The 13,142-nt window shown below is 36.8% G+C and overlaps 1 protein-coding gene across 1 annotated transcript; it reads left to right on the forward strand.

The window, feature by feature from the left end:
- Positions 1-3,883: 3,883 nt before the first annotated feature.
- Positions 3,884-6,487, forward strand: LOC134675118 (uncharacterized). The gene is made up of 2 exons (XM_063533277.1): positions 3,884-4,013; positions 5,800-6,487. The coding sequence occupies exons 1-2, from the start codon at positions 3,963-3,965 to the stop codon at positions 6,376-6,378; spliced, it is 630 nt and encodes a 209-aa protein (XP_063389347.1). The 5' UTR covers positions 3,884-3,962; the 3' UTR covers positions 6,379-6,487.
- The last annotated feature ends 6,655 nt before the right edge of the window (positions 6,488-13,142 follow it).

A 13,142-nucleotide genomic window follows, 5' to 3' on the forward strand; every position in this document is an offset into this window, starting at 1 on the left:
ATAGCTGACGCAACATTGACTTTCCCGTATCTAAAAATAGCTGAGGGTCTACCGCGAACACCGAAGTTCGCAAATGGCAGGTATCTTTCTCTTTTACTCCAATTAAGGCGTATTAGAGTGACAGAGACTAGGAATCCAGTAGACCGACTTTAGAGCAATTATTTTATGCAACCGATGATGCCAAAAATGCGGGGGTGCGCGGGACGAGGTGAGCGAAGTCCCGTGCCGTGATTGGTCTGTTCAAAGACACGGACGTCACACAAAGACACTTTCGACTCGAACATGGAGTAAAATTACCGTATGCGTGGCAGAGGGGGGTAGCGCGACTATGCTAAGTCTGGAGGATGTTTTGTCTGTGGCAGAGGTAGATATTTTTCCAGTGTCAAGTGGAATGTTACGTCCCCGCAAGTGTCCACGTCCGGGGGACATTTTTTATCAGTCCCGTTTCCGCGCGTAATGGCGCGTATAAACAAACTGTGGGATTTAGGGACAGGACGTGTATTAAAACTTATCTTATAATAATACTGTGAGTGGCGGGCAGTGAGTAGCACGAAAGCGAGGTTCTTGATATACTTGCGACCCGGCCAGGCTTCGCACGGGTTCCACAAAACCTTAACAAATTATGCACCTAAACCTTCCACAAAATCACTCTATTGATAGGTGAAAACCGCATGAAAATCCGTTTACCTAGTAGTTTTTGAGTTTATCGAGAACATAAACACAAACAGACAGACTTTATTTTATAAGGTGTAGTGATAAACAGTATATCCACATGGCAAAACAATTTACACTTTAATATGTTACCACGTGGTTGCCACACAACCACATGGGAATAGCAAAGCGTGAAATTCTGAAAATTCCCATTTTGAATTGCGGTTGCAACCTCATTCGTTCACATTCCCTGTTTAGCAATATTATTGAAGCAAATAAATTCGATAAAGCAGTACAATAACTCAAACTCAAATCCCTCAAAGGGATAAGTTCGCCTTTGTACTTCTTGCTAATTGTATGTTATTTTTAATGTCTTTTTGTACAATAAAGAGTTTACTACTACTACTACTAATAACTCGCATAAACTCCATAACACATCACACTGACTCCCGCTATGAAGAACGGTCGTAACAGCCATTGAAAAACCATTTGAATTAGGAATTTGTTACCTGGACGGTGTAATATTAAATGCATTTTGTCAAATTTTCTAGCTGTTGGCTGGTGCGCGCAGTATACCAACTGTGGTTCGTTAGGCCAATCTTCCGTCAAGCAATTTCATTTATTCATTCGAAGCGACCTTTTTTCTAGAATAAATCCCGTAAGCGACAAGCTTATGTATGATAATCAGGACCATTTGAATTTCGAGTTTTCGAGGGAGAAATATTGCCACAACGCAATTTGCGGACTGGATTAAATTCGCGAATAAAAAGTTATGAAGGTGTAATTCTAATAAACTCGTGTCATTTGAAAATGTTATTGGAATTTACACCTAAAATACAAGAAATAAGGTCGAGTTTTAAAAAACGTGTGAAAGACATACGAGTTTGGTAAAGTAATCTGTGGATATGGAAAGTGTGGCAGAAAACGTTTTAGTTACAGTAAAAGATTTATCAGTATTTTGACTTTAAAAGTACGGTATAAAGAAGTGAAGAATATTTTTTCATACCAAATCTGTATTAAGGTACCTAAGTATTGTTATAATAACTACGGTATTACTTAGGATGGTATTCCATCTGTCCAATATCTTCGTTCAATGTCTCACATTTTGCTTAATGAGAGAGTGAGACGCAATGCACATTGGACAAAGAAATTGGACAGGCGGAATACCAGCGCCAACAATGTCGATGTAATTGCAATTACAAATTATATAGAAAATTGTATTGCATGTAATTAAATTCTCATGCAATTCACTTACATTTTTTTTAAATATTTTTTTTTAAATTTAGTTTGTAATTAATTGCGTCCAACACTGGCGCACATACAAACAGACAGACGCAGCGGGGGACATCCCACTAACCCGGGTTTAATCGGTTAAACCTCGAGTTACCATGGCTACAAATACTATTTGACACTGGGTTAACGATTTAACCGGTTAACCCCGGGTTAGTGAGGTGGTGCAAGTGGCGCGATGTAGTGAAAAGTCAAAGCACTGATCATTGTAGTCACTGTGTTTAGCTCAGCCATAAAGTTGAAATGTCTGTTATTTGGTGTGCGAAGACAATGCGCAGAGATCTCAGACAGATTAATCCACGCCATTTTACTTTAATGTGTTCTGAATAAAAGAGAATTTACATAAAATAGTTATATGTCGATGACACTGATTTGCCAGATTTTAGGGTCAAATAAAGATGAAAAAAAAAATTCATGACAGCTGTGAAAATACCTAGCATTCCTTAATGTAATGAATAATGGTGGTTCTAAAACATGCTGTTGCCTCCCTGTCACACTTACGGATTTATAAGTGCGACAGAGAGACAACACATTGAACGTGGTTCATGGTAGGCCACCAGATTCCACAATATTACGTTCGAATCTCACGCAGACCGTTACAGATGTAGTGCATAATTATTTTCCATCGTATTTTCACGGAAACGTACGAACGTGTCTTGCTATTTCAGTCAGTCTCGGTACAAAAAAGTACTGAGGTTGACTAAAGTAGCATGACAAATTTTCTTCCAGTGCCGTGTGCTCTGTTTGAATCATGTTCGGAGATTTTTGAGCCATGAGTAAGGGTCTCCCCAAATATATCGACGCGCATTCGGCAAAAGCCGATAGGAAAAAGCTTTATGTCCGCGCAATAAGAGCGAAAAAGCCGTCGACGCGTTGGCAGGTGCCGGCCGATGCGAGCCGAGCCGAACGACGACTTTTTCGCTCTTATTGCGCGGACATAAAGCTTTTTCCTATCGGCTTTTGCCGAATGCGCGTCGATATATTTGGGGAGACCCTAACGGGTTCCTCAGGATGATCTTTTCCCTTGGATCTTTCCTTGTATAATGAGTTGAAGGAGTTCATACTTCTCGTTTCGCATGATATGACCAAGGTAGCTGTAGCTTGCGTGTTTTCACGGTCTTTAAAACCTTTATTTACTAACTGTAGCACTCTTTCGTTAGTTATTCTATCCGTCCATGATATTTTCAGGATTCTTCTGTACACCCACATTTCGAAAGCCTCCAAGCGTTTACACATATTCTTGGTCAGTATCCACGATTCTACTCCGTACAGAAGAACGGACATCACGACATGCCATATACGAGCATCACAAATACGAACGTTTCCGAAAAAATACGATGGAAAACAATTATGCACTACATCTGTAGGTAGGTACTCCTAACAGCAGAATTTTTGATTCCGAAATCCGCTCTAGTTTCATGCAGGCAAAATTTCCATGTACAAACAACGAAACTTTCCAAATATTAGAGGAGCAAACTGCTACGCCAATGAATTTCTGTTTGTTTACTAAGTATGCATACAATATACCCAGTTTGCAATTTGTTCACGTGTGTTTTTGTGAATTGGATGACTGACTCCCGGTCTAACTTTTCGATTTAAATTTCTGTGTTGTAATCGGACTTATTAGTTCTTTGTTTAACATTAGAAAAAGACTAGATCTTGACGTGTCTTTTAGTTGAAAAACACTTTATAAAAATCGGTAACTATTATGAAAGCTAAATAATGTAAATAATCGTATAAATGATTCATTAAAGATTAAAACGAAAAAAACGGACTATTTTAGCTTACTACGAGTGATATGTATACTGTATGATATGATATGTTTCTTGTATAAAAGATCATTACGGAATAGGTACACAATTCACACAAACATTTAGTTATCAAATCGAAACTCTTGAAAACCCAGAAAAAACACCCAGAACTATGTAAACCTAGAAATGGAACCCTAAAACCTGGTTTGTTATTTCCACGCAAACGAACAGTAAACATAGATTACAGCGCGTTTTGCTCTCTTTGCCGCCATGCTTCAACAGAGCTGGGCTTTGCTCTTATTTCTCGCTGGAATCAGCCAGGTGAGTGTACCTACACGTACAGTCAGCATTACAATACCAACTGACGAATGAGATCATAAATTATCAGAATGCTATCCTTTATTTGACATAACAATCATTTATTCACCCAAAACCAGCCCAAAACATATGTTGGCACATTGACATCTTACAAATAAATAAAATAAAAATAACATAAAATTAAACTAAATACAAACTATTCTAAAATAAAACTAATCTAAATAAAATAATAAAATAAAAAATAAAAATCATTTATTTCAGACTTAGATAAGATAAGATAAGATAATCTTCCCCAGTCCATTGGGGTTAGTATCATTATTACTATACTTAAAATTAGGGTTAATATCATATAAAACTAAATAATATATTAAAATTTAATTTACCTAATTTAAAATTCAAAATTTAAATTTTAAAATAGACTCAATGATCAAATAAAACCTTAAAATGAGGTCACATGGTGGTTAAATGGTGAGGTCACGACCACAAAGAAGAAGAAAACCTTAATAGATACCCAGCTTGTGTACAAAATATCCACAACGCAGGCTTCGTCAGGCGGCCACAAATACAAATCAGCAACATGCTTCGTCCAAAACAAACCAATGATGATATCCGCAACAGGCTTCGTCATGTCATTTTTAAATAATAATGCAAAGATAAACAAACAACTGTCACGAATCGTACCTGGCTCAAAAGTCCCCATCACATTTATTTATTTATTAGAGATAAATCACAAATACATAATATTGTGATCCAAAAGCATCGTTAAACCAGAATGGTTTATCTTGATACTCTATTCCGCAGTAATTAAATAATTAAATATTTATTTAGGTATGGTAGATGTACTATAAACAAAGAAATTATAAACTAAAATTAAAGACTACATAAAGCTAAATGCTGTTAAATACAACATGAACTAAAATTACCTATAAATAAATAAATAAATATACAATAGGCACTTAAAACACATCTAATTCGTAAACAGCAAAATGAATATAAACATCACAATATGAAGTTGAACTAATTTTACATTTCAAACCGCTACTATTTATAGATGCGGACTGTACTAAACATGCTGAGAGTAATGTGGTGTTAACTGCAAAGCCATTCATTTTATTATCCAGAGCTGGAAGCGCAATTCTGCATGTTCTAGTGACTTTTACCTTAAATACTAGTATTCATATAGGTACTAGTATTATAAAATAAAAGTATGTAGGCTTCATAACGTTTATGCAATACTTACTGTTTTTGAATACATAAATGTTCTGTTTCCGCTACCCAAAGGTTGACTAGAAGAAATTGCTCTTTAGCGATAAGACTGCCCGTTGTCTGCCTTTCGCTTTGTTTATTTATTAGTTTTTTCTTTAAGTTGTACAAAGAAATTCTGTCTGTTCTATCAGTTCATTTTAAGTAGCTACTTTTCGTTTTCCGGAAAACTCAAAACGACCCGAGTTGAGAAACAGCTGCTGCAAAGTTTGCAAGTTTCAGAACGAAAATGCATAGTTCAAGACAAGCTGAAAATTCTGTTCGAGTACAATTTAGTTGTCGATTACAGGCCTTTCAGTCCGTTGTCGTTTTTCGCTACATACGAGTTTTCCCATGTTATCGGCTACGCTGGTCGCGCAGCACGCGCTGGCACACAATGTGATAAGTGATCTCTTCCTGTTAACCTTTGAGTAGAGTAAAAATAAATACATACAATTTTAGAAGGGATAATTAGTATCCATTCTTTAAAAAAATATATCTGTATAAAAGCACTATTGTCTACTATTTTTTTTATATAATATTTCAGGTAGAAAATAATGAAGAAAGAAGTAAAAGAGCAGTCCAGGACAGATTCAACGTTTTGATTAATTTGTACAAAATGAAACCATTGCAGCAATCGAATATATTCAAAACATACTCAGACAATATACTTTATGAAAGCAACTTAGTCAAATCAATAATGTCACCGAGTAAGGAAATTAATGACTTTTATCAAAAAGATCAGGAAGTATCTGCAGCTACAGACGTGATGGCAGAAATAAAAGAAAATGTAAGAAAAGAAGATGTGATTGCAGAAATAAAAGAAAATGTAAGAAAAGAAGATGTGATTGCAGAAATAAAAGAAAATATAAGAAAAGAAGATGAGATTGCAGAAATAAAAGAAAATGTAAGAAAAGAAGATGTGATTGCAGAAATAAAAGAAAATGTAAGAAAAGAAGCAAGCGAAATCCAAAGAAAAGAAAGGAAACTAAGTAAACATGATAATAATGATAAACAAGACAGAAAATCATGTAAACAATATGAAACGAGAAATGACAAATGGCATTATTATGAAAGAGATATGCCTAGTGATGGTTCCTATACTAATAAAGTGGTGGTATTGTAGTAAACAAGATGTATTATTTCTATGACTGTCAAAGTTATTGTACCTAAAAATCGAGATGAAATTCGATTATCTAACTTTTTTTCTATGAAACATAACAAACAATATTATATTTCCAATCAAGTTGAAACCTCAAACAAATCCAATCAAATCAGTAGAATGAAAAATTAAAACCAGAAATTCTGAAATACATGACTGAGCAGATACTACCCTATGCAGAACCCAGAGGGGAATCTAGGTCTTATTGGGATTTGTCCGGTTTCCTCACGATGTTTTCCTTCACAGAAAAACGACTGGTAAATATCAACTGATATTTCGTACATAAGTTCCGAAAAACTCATTGGTACGAGCCGGGGTTTGAACCCGCGACCTCCGGTTTAAAAGTCGCACGCTCTTACCGCTAGGCCACCAGCGCTTTTTTTTTCTCAGTTTTCATCTCTTCTACTATAGATGGTCAAGCAAATCTTGTCAATATAAAAGGGGGCGAAATTCAAATTTTCTGTGAGACGATATACCTTCGCGTCTACTATTTTCAAATTTGCCGCGTTTTTCTACTGACAAGATCTGCTTGACCAAGTATAATTAATCTACTAATTGATCTACTCATAGATTTTGGGATAGTGGAAGCGATTAAGACATTAATATTGATGGGCAACGGATAGTCCCGGGTCGTTACATTTTACATTAATTATTTATTAGCTTATATTGCGGATTGTCGGGAATTAGGGCGATTCCTTCTAAGGATAATTCCTATCACGAGCATTGGCTACAGGATTAAGGACCTACAATACCTAAATAAATAATAAACTAATATACACTTGATAATTAATTGTACACTTGTACAGGTCGTCTGTTAACAGTATTACATTTATTTCCCGGTTTAATCTTTTATACTAGTGGCTCTATGAGCTGTAGACCTCGCGAGCAGAGCTTAAAACTGAGTAAATAAAATAAAAAAATAAAATAAAAAACAACAATTGATATGAAATTTAAGTGTAAAAAAATACAAAAAGTTATATCCCAGCATATAATTACTGGGGATCGAACCCAGACCTTCCGTGCAAACAAAAAAAGCGAACGTTTGCAAAATACACCATGATAGTTCTTACATGAGGTGACGAAATTTAGTTGTACTCATTCTCAAGTAAAAATTAAATATCTTAATACCTCCAAAACCAGCGAAATAAAATTTCTGAATTTTTGGCCATTTAATCTGTAAACATGTCTCAAAAAGAATACACTCTTATGATACCGATACGATTATTTGTATAAGCGGGAGCTACCACAACTTTTACATTTTGAAAAATTTTGAAAAATCGGCTCGACAAAAAATTTTTATTGGTTCATAAAATTCGGTTACAAAATTTCACGAGAATCGGTTAAGAATTGCGACCTGTAGAGGAGAACATCCGGACATACAAAACTAAATATCTTAATACCTACAAAACCAGCGAAATAATTTTTCTGAATTTTTTGACATTTAATCTGTAAACATGTCTAAAAAAGAATATTTTCTTATGATACCGATACGACTATTTGTATAAGCGCGAGCTATCATAACTTTTCCATTTTGAAAAAAATTGAAAAATGGCTCGACAAAAAAAAAATATCGGTTCATAGAATTCGGTTACAAAATTTCACGAGAATCGGTTAAGAATTGCGACCTGTAGAGGAGAACATCCGGACATACAAAAGCAAAACGCCCGAGTCAAAACGTAGACCTTCGCTTCGCTTCGGTCAAAAACGTAGACCTTCGCTTCGCTTCGGTCAAATAAATTATGTCATAAATTAGTATAGTATCAGGATTTACAAAGTAGTTTTTTTTAATTCTACGAGTACCTATGTAGATTAGTATAGTTTCAGGCCTTTTTTAAATCTCTACATAATAAAAAATAAAAATAAAATAGCCTTTATTGCTGTTTCTTTCCTTACAATTAGTATATGCCTACTTACTAATAAAACTAACTAAATTAATTTAATCCTAGCGTATGTCGCCGATCCGATCAGAATATCTACATATGTAAAGTTAAATAAAGATCCTAGAGATAGTTATGACTATGTATTAAGAGTAAAGTGTTTTGGCATATCTAGAGCTGTAAACTTATATTTGTATTTATTTAAAGAATAAAGAATAATACAGGTCAATTCGAATGTTCACTGTGTCAGAATGATATCTGAATCATAGTATTTATTATCGTGCGTCTCGACCGCGCCACTACATGTACCATTGTATATGTACAGAGACTAGCTGAAATAGCAAGACACGTTCATACGTTTCCATGAAAATACGAAAAAAATAAGCGAATGTTATGCAAAGTTATGCAAAGTTAGCTTGGTTCGACTCTTATTTCCAAACAGGTTCATTCAACTTTACCAATATATGTACTAGGTAGAGTAAGACCAAGAAAAACCTGCAGCGATTTTGATAGCCCACGCAGTGCAAGTGTTATTTATACGTCATAATGTCATAGAAGTTTGACGTTTAAAGTGACACTTGTACTGCGTGGGCTATCAAAACCGCTGCAAACTTATCTCGGTCTCACGTACTTCCTCTCGCTTCCCCTCATAGTTACCCAAAAAGTGCCGAAAATAAAGCCTTTCCTAAATACACAAACTACGTTTTTTGCCGCGACCTTCAGCGAGAAAGAGATAGCTGTTGGATATTTTTGCATAGCCATCACCATCAGCGAGAAAGGGATAGCTGTCGGATATTGGCCACATAAATTATTTGCAGCAGTCACCTGTGTTGTGTAACGTTTAGGTCGGAGTAAGAGAGAGGAGGTAGCGGAAATGATTGCCTTTATATCTGATAAAGGAAGAAGGTAATATAGATCTGTCTTCTGCTTTCGTAATGGCAGCAGCCGGCCTAGCCAAGGTGACAATCGTTAGCGCTACGACAACGAAACGCTTTGTGTCTCTCTAAATATCAATCTTCCATATTCGTCCGGCAGTGACACTGGTCAGTAACAGTTTCGTTTTAATCGTTCCGAAGCGTAAGCGATTGGCGAGTTGGCTACGCGGCCAGGACCTCGCTCGCGTAATTTCAGTATTTATTTAACAATGAGTAAACCAAATCGATTAGCCTTGCGGTTACTTTTTTCACCTTTTACCAGTGGTAACTAATGGGGAAAAAAAATCCCAGTAGTTACCACCAAACCGAACTAAACTGAGTTGGTGCATCAACTCCAAAGAATATAGAGTGTTCATCAAATCAAATCAAAACCTTCCCAGGTACCTCCCACAGCTAAACAGATGAATGAACCGTCACTTGCGGTATTTCCAGACCGACAAGACCCTCAAACCTTAAAAAAACTCTTTTTACGTACGTACCCCCATATTAAAAGCCGGCACCGCACTAACAACCCTTCTGTTGCGTGGGTCTATGGCCGACGGAAATCGCTTACCATTAGGCGATATGTCTAGGTATTCGTTTACACGTAAAAAAAAAAATTGAACTTTTATGTCGTATTTGAACAGTCCTTTATACTTTATATTTTTTCGTCTTTATACTTTTATAACATTTTTACACAATATTTAAAGCGCAGAATGCTCAAACCAACTTTTAACAAGTAATGTTTATAGTAGCTATAGTCTTTCATGCATGCCTTAATAACTTAACCTATTAACCCTTTAACCGCCAGAGTCTGATATATAAGACATTACATATCCAGCTCATTTCGCCACAGTCTGATAAATAAGACAAAGATCTGATTTGGTTTTTACAGCACATTTATAACTCCCGTAACTATGCCATCCTTACTCCGCGTGGTACAATTACTGTCGGTGGCGACACGAGCACGCTCGATCAAAAATTGCTGGCGGTTAAAAGGTTAATGTAGAGTTATAGTTTGTAAAGTAGTGTAAAAGCCTCGAACTGTTTGAAAGTTGTTGCACACCCGTTATCGGTGCATAAATATTATACGTGGCTGCTGTACTTAATGTAACTTTACTTGCTTTGTTTATGTACTGTTGGTGTGTCTTATAAAATAAAATAAAAAATAACCAACACGAGACGTAATCGCTTACGTTTATTTATGGCCTGACGTTTCGAACGTCACAGGCGGACTGGCGAGGAATTCTCGTCTTTTCCTATGACTTAGACCATATTCCGCAACCCAGGTGGCGTTACCTAGAAATTGTTTCACGCACTCAGCGGGATGCATTCTGCGCGTTTTCTGGGGATTGGAAACTTCGGGGATAATGGAGGGGGAAAGTTTGGGACGTTTCTAGGGTTCCGTACCCAAAGGGTAAAACGGGACCCTATTACTAGGACTCCGCTGTCCGTCCGTCCGTCCGTCTGTCACCAGGCTGTATCTCACGAACCGTGATAGCTAGACAGTTGAAATTTTCACAGATGATGTATTTCTGTTGTCGCTATAACAACAAACAAAAAAAAATAGTTTTTCTCAAAAATGGACGGCAAAGTCGACTTTGCCGTCTAAAAACTAGGTCGCGAAGCGCGTAGTTTATGGTCAGTCAAAAATTAAAAAGTTAAAAACATTGCAGTCTCGATTTTGGGACTGCAATGTTGCATACAAATTCCATTATTTGTCGAGTTCCAAACTTTTTAAAAGTTGAAATGACCATATCAAATGAAGGCACAGGCCCATTAAACAGCCAAACAGATGATTAGTACCGCGACTATTTAGATGTCTCAAATAGGTTGGCGTATTTTTGGCAGAAAATTACACTTCATTTTTTTTATTAAAAAAAATAAAAAGGCGGCATGGGCTTATTTCTGTCAAAATATAATTATATACTGCGTCAAGCAGATCTTGTCAGTAGAAAAAGGCGGCAAATTTGAAAAATGTAGGCGCGAAAGGATATCGTCCCATAGAAAATTTGAATTTCGCGCCTTTTTCTACTGACAAGATTTGCTTGACCATCTATATGTAAGAACGTTGCTTTTGTAAAATATTTCTATGATATTTATATTTCTTGCACCATTTTTGAGAAAAGCACTATATATGACTCGGCTGGAAGGCTACTTGCTGGCTTCAGATTCAATTAAACGGACTTCCAAGGTCGTCCGTTTAAAACGAATCCTCAGCCTGCAAGTAGCTACTTCCGAGCCTCGACAATAATGTACTATTATTTCCCAAGTTCTTCTTAACCTATGACTGCCACACTAGGCTACGCCTGTCTTGTGGAGTCAGATTGAAAACAATACTAAATTCAGTTACCTGAATTTTTAGTTTTCTAATAAGTATCTAGTACTAAATAATATGTTTAATTATAATAACAGGCTTAATCTAACAGGAACAATCACAATTTAGATAGAGTAAAAAGTTTAACCATTTATAAGGCATAAGGGTGCCAGAAATTATGATGAAAATTGAACCCTATTACTTTGAAATAAAGTGCAAAATCAGGTGGGAAACATATTCCCTCTGCCTTATTACCTATTATTGTAGACAGCAATAATGTGAGGTGTGTTCGTGGTGTGAGTGTATGTGTTCGTGTGTGTTATATGATGAAGCGAAAGTGACGGTTAATTAAATTTCCATTATTAAAAGCCTACCGAGAGGTAAATAAAAGTACGGAACCCTCGGTGGGCGAGTCCGACTCGCACTTGTCCGGTTTTTTTGTAATAAATGTTACGGTCTTACGTGTAATGTTTCGTTGGAATAAAGCGATATTAAGATAAAGTCGTGCTAGAACCATCATCATCATTATAACTTAAGAGATTTGCTCATGTCGGTGGAGTAATCGCCATCATTTCTTTCTTGTGCCAGTCTTTATATTTTCTCATACGACGAATTATTATTTATTTGGTTGCGATAAGTAATTCTAGGTCTCCCTTCTTCTCATGTCTTTTCAATCCTGCCTTCCAGGATGTTTAGGAAAAAGTTATCATGCCGTATTAAAGGTGTCCTAACGCGCGTGGAGCCCTGGTGGCATAGCGGTGAGAGCGTGCGACTTGCAATCTGGAGGTCGCGGGTTCAAACTCCGGCTCGTACCAATGCGTTTTTCGGAACTTATGTACGAAATATCATTTGATATTTACCAGTCGCTTTTCTGTGAAGGAAAACATCGTGAGGAAACCGGACTAATCCCAATAAGGCCTAGTTTACCCTCTGGGTTGGAAGGTCAGATGGCAGTCGCTTTCGTAAAAACTAGTGCCTACGTCAAATCATGTGATTAGTTGTCAAGCGGACCCCAGGCTCTCATGAGCCGTGGCGAAATGCCGGGATAACGCGAGGAAGAAGAAGATTAAAGGTGTCCTGACACCATGCCTCTCCTATGTCTTATTGCATTTCACAAGCATCGCTTTTCTTCTATCATACTCAGGAAGACGAATGAAGAGGCATTCGTCTTCCTTTCAGTCCAGCTAATCCTCTCCATCCTAAAATAAACGGAACGAAAACAACTAAGGGGCTATTCATAAATTACGTCATTTCAAATTAGGGGGGGGGGGTCTGGACATCGGATGACGGTAGCATGAAGTAGGAGGAAATGGGGTCATTTGAAGCATGATTTTTGGATGATTATAGGGGGGGGGGGGGGGGTCGAAAATCGTCAAAAATCGATGACGTAATTAATGGACAGCCCCTAAGTACTTGAGTAGGTAGTTTAATAAATACACAATTTCATTTATAGTTAATCTAACTTGACATTAAATTAAAATTATCCATTGAAAATACCCATCACAATAACAAGTCAGTGGGTTATTTTCTCCACCCAAGGCCTGGTCCTTGACTGGCCAATTACCTATAAATGTCCCCCATACTCAATAGAGTACCCAGGGTCAAGGCACATTCAAATAC

The sequence above is a fragment of the Cydia fagiglandana genome, chromosome 21 (genome assembly GCF_963556715.1).
Source record: "Cydia fagiglandana chromosome 21, ilCydFagi1.1, whole genome shotgun sequence".
Classification (NCBI taxonomy): domain Eukaryota; kingdom Metazoa; phylum Arthropoda; class Insecta; order Lepidoptera; family Tortricidae; genus Cydia; species Cydia fagiglandana.